The sequence below is a fragment of the Aedes aegypti genome, chromosome 2, assembly GCF_002204515.2.
Source record: "Aedes aegypti strain LVP_AGWG chromosome 2, AaegL5.0 Primary Assembly, whole genome shotgun sequence".
Taxonomy (NCBI): domain Eukaryota; kingdom Metazoa; phylum Arthropoda; class Insecta; order Diptera; family Culicidae; genus Aedes; species Aedes aegypti.
Genome location: NC_035108.1, coordinates 444,341,762 through 444,364,322, shown reverse-complemented (window position 1 = coordinate 444,364,322; position 22,561 = coordinate 444,341,762). Strand labels below are relative to the sequence as shown.

The window sequence follows — 22,561 nt, the reverse complement described above, 5'->3', positions numbered from 1 at the left end:
GAAATTTTTCGTGTAGTACCTCTGGACGGTGTAATGACCGTCTATGTCAAGTGTAAGTGCCCATTCTCTGGCAGCGTCACGAATACCTGGAGTAAAACAATGTAGTAAAAAATAATTGTGGGAGCTGCTCGTTTTCATTCAAGAAGTGATAACATTATTTTGCTTAAACGTAATTCAATTCAAACAAATTTTAAGGATAAACCAACAACTCCAAAAGATGAGTACATCAACCTTTTGCCGCACCTGCGGTAGAGGTGGATTGATCAGTTCCGTTCCGTTGATTCATCGATCGGAAGTATCCAGCGAAACGGTGCTCCATATGATGGAGTACGGGATTGGACTAAAGGTAATTTTGAACTCTGGATTCATTGACGTAAAATAAAGAGGGCTTGACCCCTAGGCCTCAAAGTTGGCCCTCCCCCTCCCTAAAATTAAATAAACAGGTTGAATTCAATTTTTTAAGCTTCGAACCATTGCACAATGGTCGGAGTAATGAATTTCGGTCAAAATTAATTTGAACGTTTACCAGCCCTGTCCAACGCTTTGACCGCATGCCACATCCGGCTCTCGAAACGTTTGATAATTCTTCTCATAATCTGGCCATGATTCAAGATTCTGCCATCTTGAAGTATCTATCTATCTATCTATATAAATAAAAATGGAATGATGTACAGATGGACAAATTATGAAAAAAAAACCCACGTGCTGGGCTGGGATTTGAACCCAGGACTCTTGTATGCTAGACGAGCGCTTTATCAACTAAGCTACCGAGCCACTTGGTGACCCAATAACTGAGTTGGTTATAAGTTTAGAATTCAAATCCTTACAGACCACGCGGACCCCTCTCTGTAGTAGTCATGTCGTCACTTGAGTGAGAACGACACGTTGATAGCCTTCCCACATCTTTACTCTTCCACAATGGACCAATGCACGAGTTCATTATTTGACGTTTAAGCGGTGCCGTGTTATTTATGTGGCCATGGAAACCAGTAAATTCGGCACCGCTCAAACGTCAAATTAGTGAACTCGTGCATTGGTCCATACAGTTGTTGTGGAAGCGATGTAGGTACCGTGTACGCACCTAACTTTGCGCAGCTCCAAACTTTGCGCATTTTAAAGAAGCACGAAAAAATGATAATTAATCATTGATTTTTTTAACAATTCAGTTTCAGCAACATGTTCGTTTATGTGAAATAAGTATTTGGCATGCATTTGTTTACTAAGAAACCCTTGTTAATGTTAGTAAATAAACAAAAAACCTTATCGTCATACGCATAAACGTGTACTTTTACACCGTCTTAGAACAAGCGCTAAGGAGTGGCTCTGCAAAAAATCAACATTTTTATGAACAAAACTGTGTTGTGAAAAGTATTTTTGCGGTGTATTTGCAAGAAAGGTAATATTCTAGTAATTCCATTTATTTTCCATATAATATGTTGAATTTTTATTTGAAAAAAGCGATACGCAATGTTAGGACCCATTTTTTACACGAGGGTCTTAATTTTAGCGCACTTCTAGCAATTCGGAATGGCACGTAAATACATGTAAGTTCTTGCAAATAACAAAATCTGTCGATCTTACCAGGAATGGTCACTCAATCCATAAGGCAGCGGCTACATGTAATTTTCTTGAAAGTACCTTTTGTATGTAGCTGAAGGCAAGGTGTGCATTGAAAAATCTCGGAAAATCCACTGTATTAACACAAGAGACTATTACTGTAAACTTGGATAATTGATAGCGCAAAGGTTGGCTTCCCAGTTGAAGGACAATGATTCAAGCTCCAGTTGTCTAGCAAAAAGCGTTCAATTATGGAATATCCGTACTGGCGGCAAATAGATAAAAAAAATGATTAATCGTGAGATATCAACGATACATCTCTCAGTTTAAGAATTAAAAAAAAAAAAAACAAGAGAATAAGTTATATAAAGCAGCGTACGATAACAAATAGGCATAAGCTGCGGCTGTAAATTATATTGCTCAGATTGTAATCTTGTGAATATATGTATTATAAAAAAATAAGAACAGAGTAAATAACTATTCGTGGGCACTCTATGTTTGAGGTGATTGAATAAATTAAATTGAAATTCACGGAAAAAAACTCTTGATGAAACTCATATTAGTTGTAACCTTTTTATTTAATACAAAACCAGTAAAAAAGTAAAATTATTTAGAGTAAACGAGCAATTTAAGGCATGCGCAAAGTTAGGCACATCATGCGCAAAGTTAGGAACAATTCAGATTTTGTGCGCAATGTTAGGCACAAGGTGTTGCATCACCTTTTGCATTTTTTTAATTTTTTGTGAATCATTTTTATTTTCTTTAAATCACGCGTTCTACTGAAGGGTTAAAAGCCTATCGTTGGCAGAAGTTTGAATAAAAAGATACATATTTTAGCCTTATTTGAAGCAAAAATACGATGATAATTTCTTAACTGCGCAAAGTTTGGTGCGTACACGGTACACTGAACCGAGTAATCATGTAAGATTTATCTGAAAACATATATAGTTTTTTTCCATATAGCTTTTCACATAACGCTTATCAATTTATCATATAAACTTGTGCGATTCCATTTTGATTAGATTCATCTGATAAAACATATACATTTCATGCGAACTCAAAATAAAAACCATTAGGTTTTGCTGATGAATGTTATGTGAAATTCAGATGATAAATATTAGTATTGTTAGTGATTTCTACATGATAGTATAATAAGTTCAGGGCTGGTAGCAAGTCACTTTTTAGTGACTTGGTCACTTTTTTCGACCGGGTCACTAAAAAGTCACTATTTCCAACAAAAAGTCACTAAAGTCACTTTTTTCAGGAAAATGGTCACTAAAGTCACTTTTTTCGTGATCTGATGATAATGAAATTTAAGGCTGGGTTAGCTTTTCAAACTAAAATAACAAGAAACAGATATTTGTTATTATACCGACAAGAATAGTGTGATTTTGAAATCAAAGTGTCAAGATTCTTGACTCAAGAAAGGTAGAGACTCCTGGCTAACTATATTATTATTGAATCCTTATTATGGGGAAGTTCAGCCCGAGATTGGTTCATTCCCGCCCTTCCGGCTAACTTTTTGGAAGAATTCAAGTGAATATTTCGTAGACATTTCCGATAGAAAATTTAAAAATTTCCTGGAAAAAAACTTTGGAGATCATTCTGGCAAAACTTAGAAAGCAACATTAGAATAAATTTGTTGTCCGAAATATTTTATTAAATTTTGGCAAATACCAGAACCAATATCTGATATGAGTAATCTACGGCTATACAAGACATCCAAAACCAGGTCCAAAACATCATCAAAACTCCTCCGGAAGATAAGCCAGAAATGGCTAGGAATAACAACCAAAATAAATTATAAAAGACTGTCAGAAACTCGTGCAGGACTTCAACAGCAAGTACTATTTTTGATGGAAATCATTTCAGATATCACATCAGAAATTCCTACGTGGCCGTGCGGTTAGTGTAACCAAACATTTAACCGCATCGAGTCAAGGAGTGTGAGTTCGATTCCCGCTTCAGTCTGAAAATCTTTTCATCAGGAACGTATTTCGATTATGCCACTGGGCGTTGCATGCTAGTCCGTTGTCTAGTGTGGTGCTTCCTTCAAAGGGCAAACCGTCCACTGGAAGCATTACGGTTCGGTGTCTTTTTTTTAATACATGTTTCCATTGATTAACCCTTGACACTGTTTTTTACACGACTTTGGTCAACTATTTCCAAACAAAAAACATGTTTCTATAATGAATGATAGAACATTGTTGGACGATATTAATTAATCAATAGTGTTATCAATGGCTATTCTCTAACCCAAAATCCACCTGTTAATGAATTTCAGCAACAAATATGTGCTTTCTATCGTTTATTGTTTACTTTATAATTTAAATTTGCAAAATTAGTCATTTCATGGTCGTTGGAGGCGAATGACTTTGTAGTTAAAACCTCCTTAATAAATAATAATAATAATAATAATAATGATTTCAGGATCGTAGATAAGATAAAACGTGAGGTTACGAGTCGCCACTGATAATGGGATTAATTCATTTATTGAAATGCTAATGAAATTCTAATTCTTTATGTACGACATTCAACTAATTTGTTCTTTTCTCGAGTTCGTTAATAATCAATTGTGTTCTGGAGTTATTGTTTATTTGGATTCTTTATTCTACAGAAATTTTGCCACAAATTTAGCATGAGTTTCTATTTTTCGTTTGTTTTTGAACTCTGCATTCTGTCAGGATGTTGTCAAAATATACTGAAATTTATTCTCAATTTTCGCCACAATTTTGTCTACAACCAAACCTTTTTCCTCGATTTATTCCACAGCTTTGTTAAGAAATGCTTCAAGTAATTCATTTTGCATCTCTACTTCAAAATCTTGCCTGTAAGTTCATCATGTACAGGAGTTTTGTTAAGGATTCTATCACGAGTTTACCAAAGTTCATGTATTTAATTTTTTTTAACTGAAATCAGAAATATAACATAGTAACCTAGTAATTTTAAGCTAATGTTCGTCTCGTAAATAATGATGAATGAAATCTCGAAAAGGCTATCTTTTTGACCATTCATGACAATCAAGTCTTATCTCGGACAGATTACTGTTACGAAAGATTTGAAATTACTGCAGTTCTCTACATTCTAAATTTGCCTAATATGTAGAATGGTTAATATTCACATAGACTATATTTTCATTTCTAGTCATTTCAATGACTAATACTTGTAGTTATCAAGTCACTTTTAGGTCACTTTTTGGTCACTTTTTTGATCATTTTGGTCACATAAGTCACTATTATTTTGCTGTCTGACTGCTACCAGCCCTGTAAGTTTGTGATGATTTATTTTTATGTTTTTAGTAGAATTAAGAAAACAATATAATAACAATTGAAATACTGTTTATTTGATAAATTATCTGCGTTGTCCTAAAGGTTTAATTACAATCAATTGAGTTTGACCTAGGTTTTAATTGAAAGTATAATGTTTCCATGTTATACATCATAATTAGTGAACAAGTGATGCGTTAGGCACGTTGGATAGCCAACCACTTTAATTGGTATAACTTAGAAAATCACATCCTATACGATTTTAAACACCTTCGTACGTTCTGAGTATTTTGTTCCTTCTGTCCTTGTTTCGTCATTTCAACTTCCTGTAAATTCAAATCTGAAATTAATGTACTTTTATTTGTATTCAATTAATAAATATTTAACTTACCCTTCTTTCATATATTTGCTAACTATTCTAAACTTCCAATATATGTCACTTTAAATTAAAACTTACTTTAATCCACCACAATTATATCTTGAGAGCCAAACTCCGCCATCACGAAAGTACCAATAAAAATAAGACAGAATTTTCACATCGGCAAATCACGTACTATTCATCGGATTACATACATGACTTTTGTTCATATACAATCCACATTGTTGGTAAATGAATGGTATGAAATATCATAATGTGTTTTATGTGTTCTTTAATTGAATATCAATGGATACACATAACAGGTATCGGATTTCAATTATCGCAAGGGTATGTGAGGTTTTTAATACTTTCTATGATATTTATTGGTTCAGTGTACGATAGGCAAACAATTTCAACACTAAATAAATCGCACTCGCTCTTTCCGCGTGTGTAGTAAAATGAGATGGATGGATATGGGTTATGAAAGCGGTCCGCGTGGTCTGTAGGGATTTGAATTCTAAACTTGTAACCAACTCAGTTATTGGATCACCAAGTGGCTCGGTAGCTTAGTTAATAAAGCGCTCGTCTAGCATACAAGAGTCCTGGGTTCAAATTCCACCCCAGCACGTGGATTTTTTTTTTCATAATTTCACTCATAATTTGTCCATCTTTACCACGCGTAAAATGAGTTAATAAATTTCTGATGAGTTTTCGGAAGAATTGCTGAGAATTTCCATAAAACAAAATTTCGGATGGAATTCCTTAAAACAGATTATTAAATAAAGCCTTGTTTGCTACTGACAAGAAAAGGAATCGCCTATCTCGATGCGTGGAAAATTTCTTCCCAGAAATGGTCCAGAAAATCACATTATTCTGATCGCAGTACGCAGTTGAAAAGAAATGTCATTTCAAATGAGGCTCTCTGTAGGAAATTTCATGACCCATTCAGTCAAGGAATTTCATTACTTTTCTTGAGCGAAACAGCATACTTAGCTTAAATCAGCGAGAGATATCTGGAAGAATTTCCGGACAGGATTTCCGAAAGTATTCCATAGGGATTTTCAAGAATTTCAAGAATTTTAATGAAAAAATAATCTGACAGTGAAAGAACAGATTTTTTACTGTATAGTGTCAGACGGATTTCCGGAAGAATCCCAGAAGGACCGGAATAATCCTGAGAGAAAGGGACATTCATGAAAGAATTACTGATGGTTTTCTAGAAAAAAATCAGATACCAATGTAATAATTTTTGATGGATTTCCGAAACATTTCTGAAAAAAGTCTTCAAAAGATGTTCAGAAGAATTACAGATCTTTTTTATGAATACCATCCCTCTGGAAAGCAATCATAGAAATATTTTCTGCAGAATGTCTGGGAAATTTCACGGATGAAATCCGGAAGACTTCCATAAAAATACAAGACGAATTTGCGGGATAATCCAAGAGAAAGTCTTCCTGGTACTTTTTTCGGAAGAATCACAGCGATCAGAGAGATAACTATAATAATTTCAGAAGGATATCCGAAAGAAACTAAGAGGACTTTCGAGATGGTTGGAAGGGTTTTTTTTTCTGATGAATCCCACAGGGATTCTTGGAAGATTCTTCGAAAGATTTTCTGTATGATACACATAAATTGCAAGAGGAATCCCAGAAGCATTTCCAGAATAATCCAAAAAAGATTTTTGGACGGATCAGCTCGAGATAGGTTTATGAATGAGCAACAGAGGGATTTCCTGATAAATTTAAGAAGGATTCCGTATAGAGGATTCCATGAGGATTATCGAAAGAACTTCAGAGAGATTTTTGGGATAATCCCAGAGAAATTTACGGAATAATTGGTGAGAGATTCCAGAAAGAATCTCAGAGAGACTTTCCGAAAAATCCCAGGAGAACTTTCAGAACTTCTTGAAGAATCCTAAAGTGATTTAATTTATAATCTTAGATGATCTTCCCGAAGAATCCCCGAATAAATTAAAGAAGATTAAAAAATAGTCACTAAGGCATAAACTTTAATTTTTGTGACCATTTTTTCGCGCTCGAGAAATGAATCTGGCCCTGGTGCAACAACCGCGCTACATTCGATAAATCCTATGCAATAAAAATTGTCGGCGCAATCCGTCAAATTCACTCACCAAAACCATTTTGGTGAAACACAGCTAACATCTTACATAGTGATATATGTAGATACAGGGGATAGGCAAAATGATTGAGATAGGCAAAATTTTGCCCAAATTCAAATGCTTATAACTTTATGAAAAATGGATGAAATTGGATGCATCTGGAAGCAGTCGACGGCAAATTTGGTCCAGTTTTAGGAACTTCCTTGGCCATGCATATTGGCCACTGGACAACGGAGATGTTCCGGATTTTCTGAGGTCATGTCCATATGTCATTTTTTCTGTCGCTTGTATTTTTGTGTGGTGTAAAGTTAGATAGATGTTTGCAATTTTCCTAGAAACTAGAACTAATAGGAAGTTGAATGCCACCGGACGCATTAAGATTGGTTGGAAATCTTCAGAAATATGACCATTTCCGTAAAACTGGTTCCGGAAAGCATGGTCAGTCATGTTTGTATTTCCAATCATGTAAATATTATCCGGAGCTATATCCAAGCGGACACCAACCTTAAAAATGATGTTTCCTGCAGCGTATTCAGAACCATTAGATGCACAGACCACTCTATAGAACGTTCCAGGTGCCCTGGGGGAAGTGGTCAATTAGGAACATATCCGGAACCATATCAATATGGGCATCAAACTTCATTATTTTCAAAGGTTATGCTTTCCGAAGCATTTCCAGCATCACCGGCTGCCATAACCACTTTATAGTAGGTTCCAGGTGCCCCGGGGGATGTGGCCAATTCGGAAGTGGCCAATTCGGAGTTTTTGAGGCTGTTGAATATGCAAAATTAGACTCTTATTTTCTTCTTTCTTCCGAAAGAGATGCGCTTTGTGAAAGAGGACCACGTGATTGTTGAGTTAAAATCGAATTCAGGTTATTTTCTGCGTCCATGAGTCCTCTCGTGGTGTAGGGGTAACGCGCCCTGTCTAGTGATAAGGCCGCGTCCATTTATTACGTAACGCTAAAATTGGAAAGTTTTGACCCCCTCCCCCCCCCCCTCCGTAACGCTTTTTTTTTTTTTGAAAAAAAATCAAATTTTTGTATGAGCCGTAACGCTCGAGCCTACTACCCCCCTCCCCCTAGAGCGTTACGTAATTTGTGGATGCCGCCTAAGGGAGTTGTGAGTTCGATTCTCACCGAAAAGACGTGTAACTTTTTTTGCAAATTTCATGTCAATTTGTCTATTTAATTCAATTGCAAAGTATATGTAATATTTAGTTTTTTCGGTAGCAGTTTAACTTCCACTCGACTGGTAAGTCATAAATCACGAATCACAACTAAACAAGTAATCCTCTAAGACTTTCAATAGGAACTGAAGTTTCATCAGAGTTTTTTGTACGAGTACTCTTCTGCAAGAGATCATCAGATGCTTCTCAAGGGCTTTTAGATTTTTATCAGCGATTACTGTAGGAATTTCTTCAGTAATTACTTCCAAATGTTCCTAAATAAATGGCTTCTTTGGGTATTGTTGACGGCGCCGAGCTCTACCCCAAGCTCAGCAATGAGAGTGAGAAGTGAGAAGGGTCACCAAGACAAGCGATATGCGCGAACGGTCAACTGTGGTAGGAGATGTTATTGATGTGTTGTCAAACAAGGAGAAGGAAAAACATAACAAAACAAACTAGTACGGAGTAATTCGAAGGAGATAAATTAGTTCTTGTTAATACACAAATTAATAGTTTTGTAGTGATTCGAATATCAAAAGCTGGTGGAAGTTTATGCGGTTTAGTTCGCTTTATTTATTGAATTCACATAGACGTTGTGGTAGCTAGTGGATGCGTTTTCGATCTGAAAATTAGTACCAGTAGTCAAAACTGTTCGACTTGTGCTGCAATATAACGTCGAGGGTGCTGAAAAAGTGCATAAAACATCGGTTAGAACATCGCGCGAGCAGGAATAAACTATTTCTTGTAAGTAGAAGAGATTTATGTAAAAAACGTAGCTAATATGGAATATAATTGCAGTTTGAGCTGACCATAAAAAGAGACTGCTACAAAAAGTAGTTTTTCTTGACGGATTCCGAACAGGTATCTTCTGGAAGAATCTGTTAAGATATTTTAAAGGAAACCCCGGAAGCATCCTTATAGAACTTCCTGGTTAAAATCTAAGAGAAATCTCAAACTAAAATTCTGGAGCAAATTATAAAAAAAAATCCTTTTAGGATACTGGATACACTTACGGAGAAATAAAACATGGAAAAAACACAATGCACATTTTGCAGAGAATCATGGAGTAGTTTCTGGAAATATCGTAGGAGAAATTACTTCTTTCGTTCTTGAAGAAATCCTCAAATCTTAAAGGAACTTCTAGAGAAAAAAAAAACCACGGAACAATCACTGGATGAATTCCTGGAGCAACATTTTGAAGCCATCAAGGATATCTCGCATAATTTAGGATAACGCCCTAAGAGTCGTTGGTAATCGAGTGTGTAGCTCAGTGTTTCTAAGCAAATGAAATAATAGACATCCAAATATTAACTACTGGAAGAAGAAGATGATCTCTCCTTCTTCATAGCATTATTTAAAAACGTACAAATCCATTCAAATTGTTATTCTCGGTGAATATTGTACATCTAGCCAGTTCAATAACACTACAATTGATTTAATCATGTGATGCGTGTTACATCGTATCTATGTTCAATTTACAATCAATTTCTTTAGTTGATTGAATATATGCAGTGTTCACCGTACTAACAATCATCTTTAGACAAGAGTCGTGCCAAGGTTTACTCTCTATTTACTATATTACTTATGCCTATATTACTATATTAAATATGTTGCCCACTTACTCAAAATCATGACCGAATTTTTTTCAGGTTAGCACTGACGACGGTTATCCACAGCAAGTTTGTCGGATGTGTTACGGCCAGATCCTGATGAGTTACGAGTTGAAGCGCGCAAGTGTGGAATCTCAGACATGCTTTCTACAACTGTTCCCACTTATAACGGTAGCACAAGCCGGCGAAGACCTACCTTCGGTAGATTATGAACTGAGATCAATTGACCAGGCAGTCAAAGTGGAACCGGAAGACGTTCCAATAGTAACGACAGAATTTCAGGAACCTCTCGAACATCAAGACCAGAACACTCTAGAAGCAAATGAAACGAGAATCGAAGAGATTGTTCAAGCAACTACATTGGACACAAATGATGCCTCAACGATAACGGAAACGAGAGAATCCGATGTCGAAGAAACGTTTGAGTACGATCATCTAGCTTCATTCCTTCACCATGAGCAGTGGAAACTCAGGACTTATACATGCAAATACTGTGCCTATCACACGTTCGAAAGAAAGGATTACATAGACCATTATAGCGTACATCCTGAAGCCCTTCTTTGCCCGTGTGGATTTGTATCCAACCGACGGTGGTCTTTGAGGCGACATCTGGGTAAATCTCGTTGCGAAGAAAAGTATGGGAAGCAAATTAATATTAAACCGCCAAAGTCGCGAAAGGATAAGAATGTTGGTGAGTTTTATCACATCAGTACACACATTTTTTGTAACTAAATTACATACTACTCTATCGCTACAGCACATACATCAGATACTCAATCCAAATCAACTGCAGAAGCAATGAGTTCAACATCAGAGAATCCACTTGTCGATGAAGTTCCCGTAAACGAAGGGGAGTATTCTAAGTCTCAAAATAGTATTACTACGCTAGCAAGTCCAGATGGATCTGTAACTGATAAGGAAGATCCACCGATCGATGATTCGTATTTAACTATTGAGTCTGTTAAAGTAGAACCGGAGGAGATAATATCCGTCAAACAATGCCGTTCAAACCCCTCCGACAATAGTGGACAGAAGAGAAAAAAATACATCTGTACACACTGTCCTTTCTCAACGTATCAGCGAACGAGGTACTTGTATCATTTGAAGATCCACCAGAGGCTCCTACGCTGTGTTTGTGGCTATTCAACCGACAGGCGGTTTTCCCTACGACGGCACCAAGCTAACCGACGCTGCGAAAAGGTCGACGAGCCTGCACTGAAGGAGAGGCGCCGCGATAAAATACGCGAGCATCGAAAGGTAAATGCGCGTTCCTACTTGACCCCCAAAACAACGCACCAAAAGGCTCTGCGCTGTGTTTGCGGTTTTGAGACCAAACGAAAATACAACCTCCAAAGGCATCTAGCAATCTATTCCTGCGAGGAAACCTACGGAGAGAAGGTTATTTGGCCATCTAAACAGGAAAGGTTGAGTGATAAAAATGGTAAGCTCAAATGGTCGTGGATGATTACTTTAGGGTTTTCTTTACAAATATTGCCCAGATTGTTTCAGGAACTTCTCTAGTAATTTCTGAATAAATTCCTTTGCAATTGCTGGAGACATCCCTGGATGAATTCTTTGAGGAAATCTTAGGAGAAATCTCTGTAGTAATCCCTGAAGGTATTTTAATGCAAATTTATTGTTCAAGTCTTTAAGAAACCTTGAACTAAAATTCTATATGGAATTCTGTTGCAATTTCTGGAAATCTATGGATGAATTCCTGGAGGGCATAGGACTTTCTTGAGAATTTTATGAAAGAACCCTTGAACATTTTCTCAAGAAATTCCTTATGTAATATCTGTGGTTACCCTTAGACAAAATCCAGGTTTCAACTTGGTATACCTATTGAACGAAACATTTGAAGAAATGCATCAGGAAGTCAGGAAGTGCCTATGGATCCTGTTGGTTTTCAATTAAATGTTCAGCTTCAGCATTTCCTAACAGACCGTAGAGCACCACCAGATCATACATACAATAATACAATTAATTTACAATTAATAATACAATTTGTCATATATTTCAGAACCAAACGACGCAACAACTGATTCATCTTCAGTGATTATCGACGAGATGTGTTCAACGACTGAGGCCGTATTATCCGAAAATACGCAACCAGAACTTTCGGAACACCAGGAGGAAAAAGTAGATTTGGAGAATGTCTAAGCGGGTGCAGACGTGAGCGGTAAGTTTCTAGTCCATCGAAAAGGTATCTTTGTAAACTGAACCTGTGCCACCGTGGTTAGGTATAGTAGACAATAAAGCCCTTTTTTCTCCTTGGAAATCTATTTGAATCTTAGCTGGAGCACGATGGAGTACCGTTAAGCTGTACACCATAGTGAAATATCACTGCAGTGTTTTGAAAAACTCTATTTCTCATAACTCACGCTTCAGATTTTTCATGCGAGTTGTCAATCACGCAACTCAGCAGTCAAAAAATCATGGATGAGTTGGCTCACCTTTTTGACTCATTGTCTCGTATTTCCAGAGTGTACTCACACACGGCAATAATTTCTTCTTAGTCTGGTAAAATTAGAATGTAGAATGAGTAGAATGAGAATTGAAATTGTCCACTTTGGTGAGGAGATCGAAGTAGGCAGCGTACGCGAACGGATGTGTTGAAAATTGATCTATCACGTTTTTATCGTCTCCGCAAATTATTAGATTCGGATGATGTAACGGCTGGTACAGTTCGTCACTGTAAAGCTAAGTATGCTGTTCCGCTCAAGAAAAGTAAAAATTTCTGCCCAAGAAATGGTTAAGAAATTTCCTACAGTGAGCTCCATTTGAGTTGACATTTCTTTTCAACTGCATACTGCGATCGAAGAAAAATGCTTTTTTTGAGCATTTCTTGCAAGAAATTTCCCACGCATCGAAATAGGCGATTACTTTTCTGTTGAAGTGCATACTTCGCTTAAGTGTCGACATAGACTCTTGTGCATTAACATTAACTTCTTTCCATGACAACCATAGAGATGCAGAGGTGATCTCGGTCTCCAGTAACAATGAATGTCACTCTAATATTCCTTCCTGACCGTAAGGACATGGCCGGCGCCGTTATCGACTTTTTAATGTTTGGAGTTCTCGAAAGTGTACACTGAAGATGGAAAGCTACTCCCAAGCTACATCTCTTGATTCCTTGTGCAATTTCGATTATTCTGGTCAATCACGGAGTAGCAACTACGAATTGGTAGGAAGAATAACTAAATAAAATCAATTTTAATGAATAGGGGTAGTCGGGGCGGTTTGGCCAATGGGGTGAAATGAGCACCCCCTTAAAACTGCATAAATTCTTTAAATTTCATCTGAAATAACATGCAACCCCAAAGCTGATGAGGAAATGAAGCAATAGGCATGTTATAAGTCAATGTTCGAAACTCAAATAAAAATAAATAAATGATGTTCTAAAAAACTGCCCATATCGCCCCGAATGACTCTTTTAATTTTCATCATTTCAGAATGATGATATTTGACTGTTAAAATGGTTTTAAAAAATTATACCTTCTTGCACGGAGTATTTATAAATACTAATAACTTTCAAGTGTTGTAACAAAATAATTGAATTTTTAGATTATATGAGATTATTTTGCAATCAAAAATGGGGTGCTCATATCACCCCATCAGTAAAAAATCGACTCGAAAAATGAGAAATTTTGAAAAATCAATCATTTATTCGTGAATTTTATGAGACAAAGGAAATCATGCGGATCTAGTGTATTCATCTAAAAATTGTTGGAAATCATGCAAATATTCGAAAAATTCATAATATTTCCAGCACTTTCATCGACTTTTCCTTAAGGTGGCCAAACTGCCCCACTTTCCCCTGTAGGTGAAAATTTATTAGAGTGCAAATTTGATAAAAACGATTCTGCAAAAGACGATCCATATCCAGCACATCAGCATCGGTTTAGCTTCCTTGAACGCGTGGGTAGAAGTCAGAAAAAGAGGTACGGAATGATTGGTGTGAATGAACGAGGAGACAAAAGATGCGCTGGTGAACGGGTAGGAAACATGATTGGTTTCAGTTTTGAGAAGGAAGTTATTCAGAGAAGACATGTGAACCTAAAGTGAAAGTGAGTGTAAAAAAATAATAAAAGTAGTGCTTTTGTTTAAAGGATTGTTATTTGCTAGTTTTATTTGCTATGTGGAATCCTACAGAATTGTATGCTTATGCTTATGCAAAATAGTCCACTTTGGAGACTTAGCTCTGTGTTATTGATGGACCGATTTGCATGTAATTTTCACATCATCTCAGGCATAACTTGAATTTTAACATTGATTTTAATTTTTTTTTACTTTCATAAGTTCAAAAGCAATAACGGGTTGGGTAAAGTAAATTATTTGACAAATTTTCATATTTGACAACTTGCCAACGTTACCCGCATTATTGAAGATACCCCGTTTTACGGTACTCAAAACTAAACTGTGGGCTTCGTGGCCGAGTGGTTAGTGTCGCCAGGCAGTAATCGCTTCGTGTCATGGGTTGTGGGTTCGATTCACGGATGTTTCTCGGCTGTGCCACTGGAGCATGCTTGTCCGTTGTCTAGTGTTAAGTTACAGTCTGTGTAACTAAATGGCTGAAGAAGGTGTCCGTGTCTTTTATTTATTAAATGCAGCGACTAAGTACCATGAAAATAGGAACTTTAGAAACCTTTTGTTCGAAAAAAGGCCAAGACGAAACCAAATAGGAATTCAAAAGGGATCAAATGGAAACGAAGAAATGAAAAATAATCTAAAAGGAATCAGGATAAATTTTATTCCCAAGAAAACTTTACCTGACATTAGGAAAAGTATTACTGCTCGTATTGCTGTATATATTCTTACAAAGATTATTTCGAAAAAAATTCAACAAAGTCCTAACTTCTTCAGGAGTTTGACCAATAATTTTGTCATCGTTTTTTTCAACACATCCACCAAGTTTCCCGTTTAGAACATCCTCAAGAATTCAATCAGTATTTTCTGCAGGAATTTTTAAATTTCTTCAAGAATGCTTTTAGTAATAACTTTAACGAATCTTCCTAAAATTCCTTAACGGTTTATTCCAAAAATTGTATGAAAAATTTCGCAAGAAAGTCAAATATTTTTTCTGTTACTATTAAACTAATGGAAAAAATATATTTCAGTTTATTTTTAAAGTTTATCTTTACATAAAAGTCACATTTTTACCTGTAGGTCACTTTGTTTCTTTCGCCCCACTTTTTCTATTCACCCCGTTTTACGAAAATTCTTTGAAAGATCTCATGGACTCAGGATTTCGTAGATAAACTGTTGAGAAAATTGAAGAAAATCTAACAAATCTCTGGATTACATCCTTAAGGAATTTCCTTGTAAATTGTCGAACGGAAAGAAGAAATTAAGAAACTTGCGTAGGAATGGCCTGAGGAATAGGTTTAGTTATTAATGTAGTATTAGCTGGTGTGAAACCAATTGAGATAGAAAACTACTTATATTGTGGAGCCTTAGCCTTCTAGTTGTCACGTGATTGACCACCGCCAAAAGCACCAAACCTGTGTACGAGGGGCGAGGAACTGAGGTGTTAGATGAACCTTTAAAGAAGCCATGCAGATTTTGAGAAATTTCTCGAGAATTTTTTGCTTATTCTGCACCTTGAGTGACGTGAGACGCCTTATGCTAATCAAATGGTAGCGAGTCGGCAATTGTCACCTCATTCAACGCCACGCAAAATAAGCACAATTATTGTCTGGAAGAACTGCAGGAGTTAAAGGAGCCATTCCTAGAGAAATTTATGGAGGAACTTCATGAGGCATTGCAGGTCAAATTTATTGATGAATTCCTGGAAGAGTGTTTGGAGCAATTCCTGTGAGTAAATTTGGATGAATTCTTGTAGGAATTCGTATGAAAATGGAGAAATTGGCATAAATCTTCCTAAAAAAACCTATACAAATTTCTTCAAAAATTCTAAAATAATAACTCTCATATAGAATAATAATTCTCATATAGACATGTGGACATTCCCTATTATAGACATGTGGTTCCCTATTTCGCCATACGTGATTACTCAAGTGTCTTTACATTTTGAAAGGTTTTGTGTGTTGTAGTAGTGAGATTTAAGGCCTATATTTCCTGGAGCAAATTCTGAACAAATTTCTCTAAATATGCCTCGAAACACAGCTGGAAGATTTTTTGGGAGATTTGATGGAGGAATTTCTGTGGAGATCTCTGGAGGAGTCCTTGGAAGTATGCCACAAGAAATCTTCGAGAACAACACTAGAAGAATATTTGAAGCATTTCCTCAGGGAAGTAGTAATTGCTGAAGATCCTGTGAAATAGTCTCTGAAGGTTTTTTAGGAACTTCCAGAGTTTGTCAACAGGCTTCACTACAAACAGAATAAGCAAAATAAAAGGCTTTTGGTTAAAATAGACTACCAGCTCTGTATATGTTGAAATTCAAGTAATCTCCAACTTTCGGTAAGAATTTCATTCAAATCTTTCAATAAATAACTGAAATCTACTTCACCAAATTTGACCATTGAGTATACTGCCGTGAATCGCAAGTCAGTCCCATCTGCATTTTCGTCAAAATTGAGTTGAGCTCAGTTTTCAACATATCTTCCAATGCTCTTTCAGCTGCACTAATGAGATTATATTATTTGTTCGGAAAAATTAGGAAAAAACAGCAAGTCAAATTGTCCCATAATAAAAAGTAACCGTATGTCAGTCCCACTACAGATTTCCGCACCGTGTAACACAAAAATGAACCGTGTTTCGATCATCTTTATATTTTTCTCGGAAAAATATCGTAGTAAAAATCAAGTTGTGAAAGTTTCATTAAGATTGGAACATGTTCCAATCCTCTGTAATTTTTTTAAATATTCGTATGGAAAACTGATGGGACTGACTTGCGATTCACGGCAGTATAGAAAACCGAAAAAGTTGCAAATTAATTGTCCAATACGGTAGATACCTTCATTTGGTAATCTTTCAAGGAGGTTGACTTCGGATAAACGAAATGTAACGCATTTCTGTTTTCGTTCAAAGTATGTAATGATACGCATTACAGTACAGACGAGTGTCCATAATTTGTTAACATAGGTACATCCGAGTTTCTACTTATATAGTATGACTAAATTTGCTTACATCAACCGTTATCGTTTCCTAGTTTAGACTGTAAACTTGCGACCACACGGTCGTGTTGAGCATCCCTTCATTCCTCACATCCCCCCCGCGAACTATTGAGAATCGCTTTCAATGGCATGTCGCCGTTGGGCTTTAGTGTAGCACCTTATTAAATGACGTTTCATGTTCCCACTTTTGTTGGTCCAATAGCCACAACGCTCACAGATACGAGGCGCCAACTTGCGGAAGTTTTTGGCCATTTCCTGCTTCACTATCTCGCCGTAGTAAGCCGCCTGCTGAGGGGGAACCTTTCCCAGGCAGATCTGCAAGTGTCGTTTGAGATTGCCGTGTTTGTTGGTAGCGTAGCTACATATAACGCAGTAGAAGGATGCTGGCTTTGGCTTTCGTCGTGTCTTAGAGGATAGGGTAGGAGTTTGTTCCGATTTAGGTTCTTGATGGCCTATCTGATGATCCCCCATATCTTCCGGATCGAATTCTTCAATTTTAATTTCTGTAATGAACGGTTCGCCCTTTCCATCGGAAATGTTCGACGAATGTTCACCTGGATCCATGTTAGTAGATCCAGTAGACGTTCCCTGGAGTATTTGAGCCGTGTTACTGCTCTTGGCCACGATGCACCTGCTGCGATGGCTTTTGCGACTGGCGGTACTGGCCAGTACCCGGCCACAGTACTCACATGGGAGATGCCTTCCGATTATCTGTCGAACTTTGACCGATCTTCGTATCCCTCGATGATTGTGTCTTTCCTGATGGCGTCGTAAGGCTTTGGAGTAGATGCACTGATGGCCACAAGTTACGCACTCTAGGCACTGTATTCTGCGCAAGGTGACCTGGCAAAATCCAAGAGCGAGGTGGTACCCTTTAGCGCAGCTTTCTCCGCGTAAGTGCAGTTTTACGTCCTTAACACTTGCCGCTCGAAAGTTGCACGTGTCGCAAATGAAGTAAAGTTTCACCTGCTTCCGAGAGTACTTCAACTCGCTCCGTAATCTGCTGAAGAAGAGTTTATGCTTTACGATGGCTTGCTCCTCCGGACTGATCCGCAAAAGTTCATCCGTCTTTTTAGCTGCGAGTATTCTTTGAATCAATGCTTCCCGCAATAATGAACCTTTTTCTTCTGCAAGCCGTTCGAACGTTTTTTCTTCCTTAGGGCACTCCTTTGCCTCGTGATTCAGGAATTCCTCGCCGGAAGTGAACGAATCGCCGCACCTTGGGTAGTGCAGTCTTTGTATTTCTTGAATGAATCCTTGGTGCATGTTCCGTTGGGTTTGGCTGTCGAATCCCTTCAAACAGATTCGACAAATGAAGTTTTGATTCGCATCTCTTTTCAGCTCATTATCAGTTCTCTCAAACTCGTGACTTCCGGCCGCGTGCTCCACCAGTTTATCGTAATCCTCCGTGGTTTCATGGCACTGTTCGAAGCAGCATTTGAGGGTTAGAGATCCGTGATCCGTTAGATCCAACATTTTGTCATCATCAGAAAGCTTCTTTTGTTCAGTACTCGCTAGTGACTCCTCAGGGATTTTGATGGTCCAGTCCATATTGATCTCGCTACCCTCCGCTTCCACTACCACTGGGGTGATGGTGGAGCGTTTCTGCCTCCTAAGCTGCTCCCGGAACAGAGCATCCGAATGGCGACACAGCTTCCGGAAATCGTACGCCATCGTAAGCCGGTTGAGACAGTCTTCACAAATTTGTTGAGGCAACAAATCGCTGTAGGAAACCTAGACCGTAGTTTAACGAGCTTCATAAGAAGTTTGAATAGGAATCTAGTGCGGAACATACATACCTCTAGTTGAGTGCAGTAGGTGTACATGTCCGAGATTAGTTCCTTGAGGGATTCGGACCACGAATTCAGCCAGACCGGTTCGAATGCAGCCGTTTTGCGGCAAATGCGACAACTGGATTCCATTTTTTTTTCTCGCCAGGATACTTACAATATTTGCGGCCAGGATTTATTAGTTTGGATGTTTTAGTTTCCGAAAACCAAGTTCTAAGATCAAAATAATCATCCTGGAAGGATGCCGGACATTAAAACACTAATTGGCTGCGTACTGATTCTGTTTACTATTTGACGCCGATATCGGTGCTCAAATTATCATCTAGTACCACACTTTAAAGTATCGTCACCAGAGCTGCCAGATAACTTGAAAGAAAATCTGTATCCACCAGGTTAAAAAAAACACCTGTCTCATGCAAAAATATCTGTGTCCATACAAAAATTGTTAATAGAAAATCTGTGTTTCATACAAATCTGTATCAGAACAAAAATATCTGTGTATTGCAATTTTAGAGATAACTTTCCGTTCTACGGTTGAACCAAAGACAAATTAGTTGAACAGAAAGCTACCGCAGCTGTCATTTTACCGATTTTCACAACGAATCATCGATCGGCAGCAATGATACCTTAGAAACCTGCATACACTCAGGTATATGGACTATCGATAAACAAAGGAACCCCTTATGAAAATTCGCCACAAGAAATCGGATTGAAATTCATAAATTTTCCTTATGAAACCAGAATTTGAAAACAAAAAACGTTTTCGCGGCAACCTGTAATCGAACCAAGAACCACAGACAAACAGACGTCACACTCTCATCGATGTCCATCGACCAACTTTTTAACGATCGATTCGAACATATAGGTAGGTGGTCAATCGACCACCCGCAGCGCTCGCGTCGCTTTTATTCGTGTTTGACGTTTACACACTACCGCCATCTGTTGGTCCATCGGCCAACTACAGTGTTTTTAGCATTGGGCGTACATGTTTTCGCGACTATGATTTTGATCGCGATTTGTTCGAAGTGTTACGTCTGTTTCTCTGTGCAAGAACCTTGCGATCGATAGGCCCAAGCGTATACCACGCGCCTATCGACGCCTTGATGTGAAGTGATGCTAAAACCACAGAGAAACAGACGGAACACTTAGAACAAATCGCGATCAAAATCATAGTCGCGAAAAAATGTACGCCCAATGCTAAAATCACTGTAGTTAGTGTGTAAACGTCAAACCCGAACAAAAATGACGTGAGCGCTGCGGGTGGTGGATTGACCACCTACCATATATTCGAATTGATCGTTAAAAAGTTGGTCGATGGACAGCTATGAGAGTGTGACGTCTGTTTGTCTGTGCTAAAACGATACGTAAAGCGTTCGTATTGCAATAAACGTTCCACCAAAGACAAATTCCACCTCTCATAAGGTAAAATGTATGAAATTCGATAGTCCAGTTCGCTGCGTGTAGGTTCGGGCACTCAGAATCTCCTGCGTGCCCCAATTGTGCTGGTGTGGAGGAAACAGCGGATCATGTCGTGTTCGATTGCCCCAGTTTCATTGTTGTGAGAGGTTGCATGCTCGCTACATGCGGAGGGTACACGTCCCCCGACCATGTAATAGAGATTATGTGCACACTTAAACGGTTTCGCCGAGAACCCAACAGCTGATATCTCGGTAATTTGACGATTCTCGGTAAAACTTTTACCGAGATCTCGGTAAACGTTTACCGAAACTCGGTAACGTTCGCCGAGATCTCGGCAAAAAATTCGGATTGCCGAAATCTCGGTAAAATAAGTACCGAGATTCGGCGTTAAAATTTACCGAGCTCTCAGCTGTTGGTTTCTCGGCGAAAAATTTTACTGAGGTCGGTGAAATAACTTAAGTGTGTGTGTGGATGCCGAGTGCTGGAATGCAGCAACTACTCTTAGTTACCAATATGGCGAGATCATAAATATTGGAGAGGGTATTTTCTGGTAGGGTAAAAGCACCGGTTTTAGCCAGCCTAAGAGAAAATGTCAATTAAAATTGAACAGGAAGCCGTATTTATAATACAAATAATCTCAAATGCAAGCTTTCAATCCATATTATGTGTGTGAAATATCAAATCTGAGCTATAACCATTTTTTCGCTTTGAAAATCCCGTTGGTCAACATAGGCCAACGGAACCAGTTTCGGTCAAAGACTTATCTTCGGTTCCTAAATTGACCAATCACATTGATTTCTCATGAGAGTGGCCAAATTAGGAAAGTCCTGGGCAAATTTGGTGTATGAGAGTTAAAATTACAAGGAAAATGAATTCTCGCGTAACTTTTCAAAACGTCCTAAGTAACAAATGTAAACAAATCGAGATTATCATTGCAAATCATTTGCGTTGCACCACTTAGCAGCACACTAGAACACTTGTTCTGATATATTAACAACAAATTAATCTATTCAAAGCTTAACAAAATGACCAATGTTCAAAACTGCATCGCTTTTAATCAATTGTTACATTGGACCTTTGATCAGAGAACCAACCACATGTCCTATGTAACATTTATGAATAAACACGATTCTAATGTTACATTGGACATTCCTGAATAAAGCTTTGGAATGGAGTTTAAAAGGTAGAATGATTTGTAGAAGCGTGTCTGAGACACTACTTAGATGCATAGAATGCCATAATAACTGCTTCTCAATCATTTCAGTCGATATTTTCAGAGTCGCACTGCCTCGCAAAATTGAAAACGCTCAAGTGACAAAAAGAGAATGAGTTACACAAAACTGTATTTTGGTCTTTTTGCCAAACCATGTTTTACCGTTTCGCTGGATTGGATCAGCTGCAACATCTCTTTTCATATTATTAGCGCATTGCGTGCATATAGGGGAATGATATTGAGCACAAGATTGAGCATCATGATGTCACTGTATCAATCTGATTCAGATGCATGGTCGATCAAGCATATAAATATGCTTCCCGGCAGCAACACGAGCAACGTACATGCGCGACTTGCTCACACATATTTGCAGAGCGATCAATCACCGAAGAGAGGAGAAGCTGTATGTATTTGTTAGACATGGGCTCCTTTCTCGAGTTCCTACAACAAGATGGACGGCGTCGTCATCGTCATCATTCCCCACCGCAATTTCTTGTTTCAACCGACGGCTGGTGCTGATTGCAACACAGCCGTCACCACCACCACGTCATGCAGTGGGAAACTCTCACATGATCATGTGGGCGAAACCGTCATAAAAACGGGGGGGAAATTGAGGGAGAATCAGTGAGAGAGCAAAATGTCCTACATACAGCTCAACGTTTCCCCTCCTTCTGTTGTTACATAGGACACATAGACGGATGGGAAGAAGTGACGTCGTGGGATTGAATGAATCAAAACAAAGCACAGCTGGTGTCTCCGATTAGCACACCGCAACAAAATGTCGATTATCAGCGAATTGAGTGCATATAGGGAAATGATATTCAGCATCATGATCTTATTGTATCAATCCGATTCAGATCCATGGTCGATGAAGCATATACATATGCTTCACGGCAGCAACACGAGCAACGTGCATGCGCGACTTGCGCACATATATTTGCAGAGCAATCATTCACCGAAGAGCGGAGAAGCTGTATGTATTT

The 22,561-nt window shown here is 38.1% G+C and overlaps 2 protein-coding genes across 5 annotated transcripts; one reads left to right on the top strand and one right to left on the bottom strand.

Moving 5' to 3' along the window:
- Positions 1 to 47: 47 nt before the first annotated feature.
- Positions 48 to 12,359, top strand: LOC5565844. Of its 3 annotated transcripts, none has more exons than XM_021847914.1 (4): positions 48 to 346; positions 10,117 to 10,768; positions 10,835 to 11,334; positions 12,098 to 12,359. In XM_021847914.1, exons 1-4 carry the CDS (start codon positions 218 to 220, stop codon positions 12,131 to 12,133), a joined length of 1,317 nt encoding a protein of 438 aa, XP_021703606.1. In that variant the 5' UTR covers positions 48 to 217; the 3' UTR covers positions 12,134 to 12,359. The 3 variants fall into 3 exon arrangements, with proteins under 3 accessions (XP_021703606.1, XP_001650204.1, XP_021703605.1); XM_001650154.2 differs by having other exon boundaries at positions 51 to 346; positions 10,835 to 11,518; XM_021847913.1 differs by lacking the exon at positions 48 to 346 and adding an exon at positions 8,868 to 9,211 and having other exon boundaries at positions 10,835 to 11,518.
- Positions 12,360 to 17,055: 4,696 nt separating this feature from the next.
- LOC5565833 (zinc finger protein 266) lies at positions 17,056 to 19,234 on the bottom strand. Of its 2 annotated transcripts, none has more exons than XM_001650153.2 (2): positions 18,956 to 19,234; positions 17,056 to 18,890 (listed from the first exon to the last, which is right to left on the bottom strand). In XM_001650153.2, exons 1-2 carry the CDS (start codon positions 19,076 to 19,078, stop codon positions 17,262 to 17,264), a joined length of 1,752 nt encoding a protein of 583 aa, XP_001650203.1. In that variant the 5' UTR covers positions 19,079 to 19,234; the 3' UTR covers positions 17,056 to 17,261. The 2 variants fall into 2 exon arrangements, with proteins under 2 accessions (XP_001650203.1, XP_021703603.1); XM_021847911.1 differs by having other exon boundaries at positions 17,056 to 18,879.
- Between the last annotated feature and the right edge of the window lie 3,327 nt (positions 19,235 to 22,561).

Bases quoted from the DNA above. Each gene is read 5' to 3' on its own strand.
- LOC5565844 (XM_001650154.2), top strand. From the start codon at position 218: ATGAGTACATCAACCTTTTGCCGCACCTGCGGTAGAGGTGGATTGATC. The intron at 347-10,116 runs GTAATTTTGAAC...AATTTTTTTCAG, and splicing joins AGTACGGGATTGGACTAAAG to GTTAGCACTGACGACGGTTA. The intron at 10,769-10,834 runs GTGAGTTTTATC...CTATCGCTACAG, and splicing joins GCGAAAGGATAAGAATGTTG to CACATACATCAGATACTCAA.
- LOC5565833 (XM_001650153.2), bottom strand. From the start codon at position 19,078: ATGGAATCCAGTTGTCGCATTTGCCGCAAAACGGCTGCATTCGAACCG. The intron at 18,891-18,955 runs GTATGTATGTTC...ACTACGGTCTAG, and splicing joins CCTACTGCACTCAACTAGAG to GTTTCCTACAGCGATTTGTT.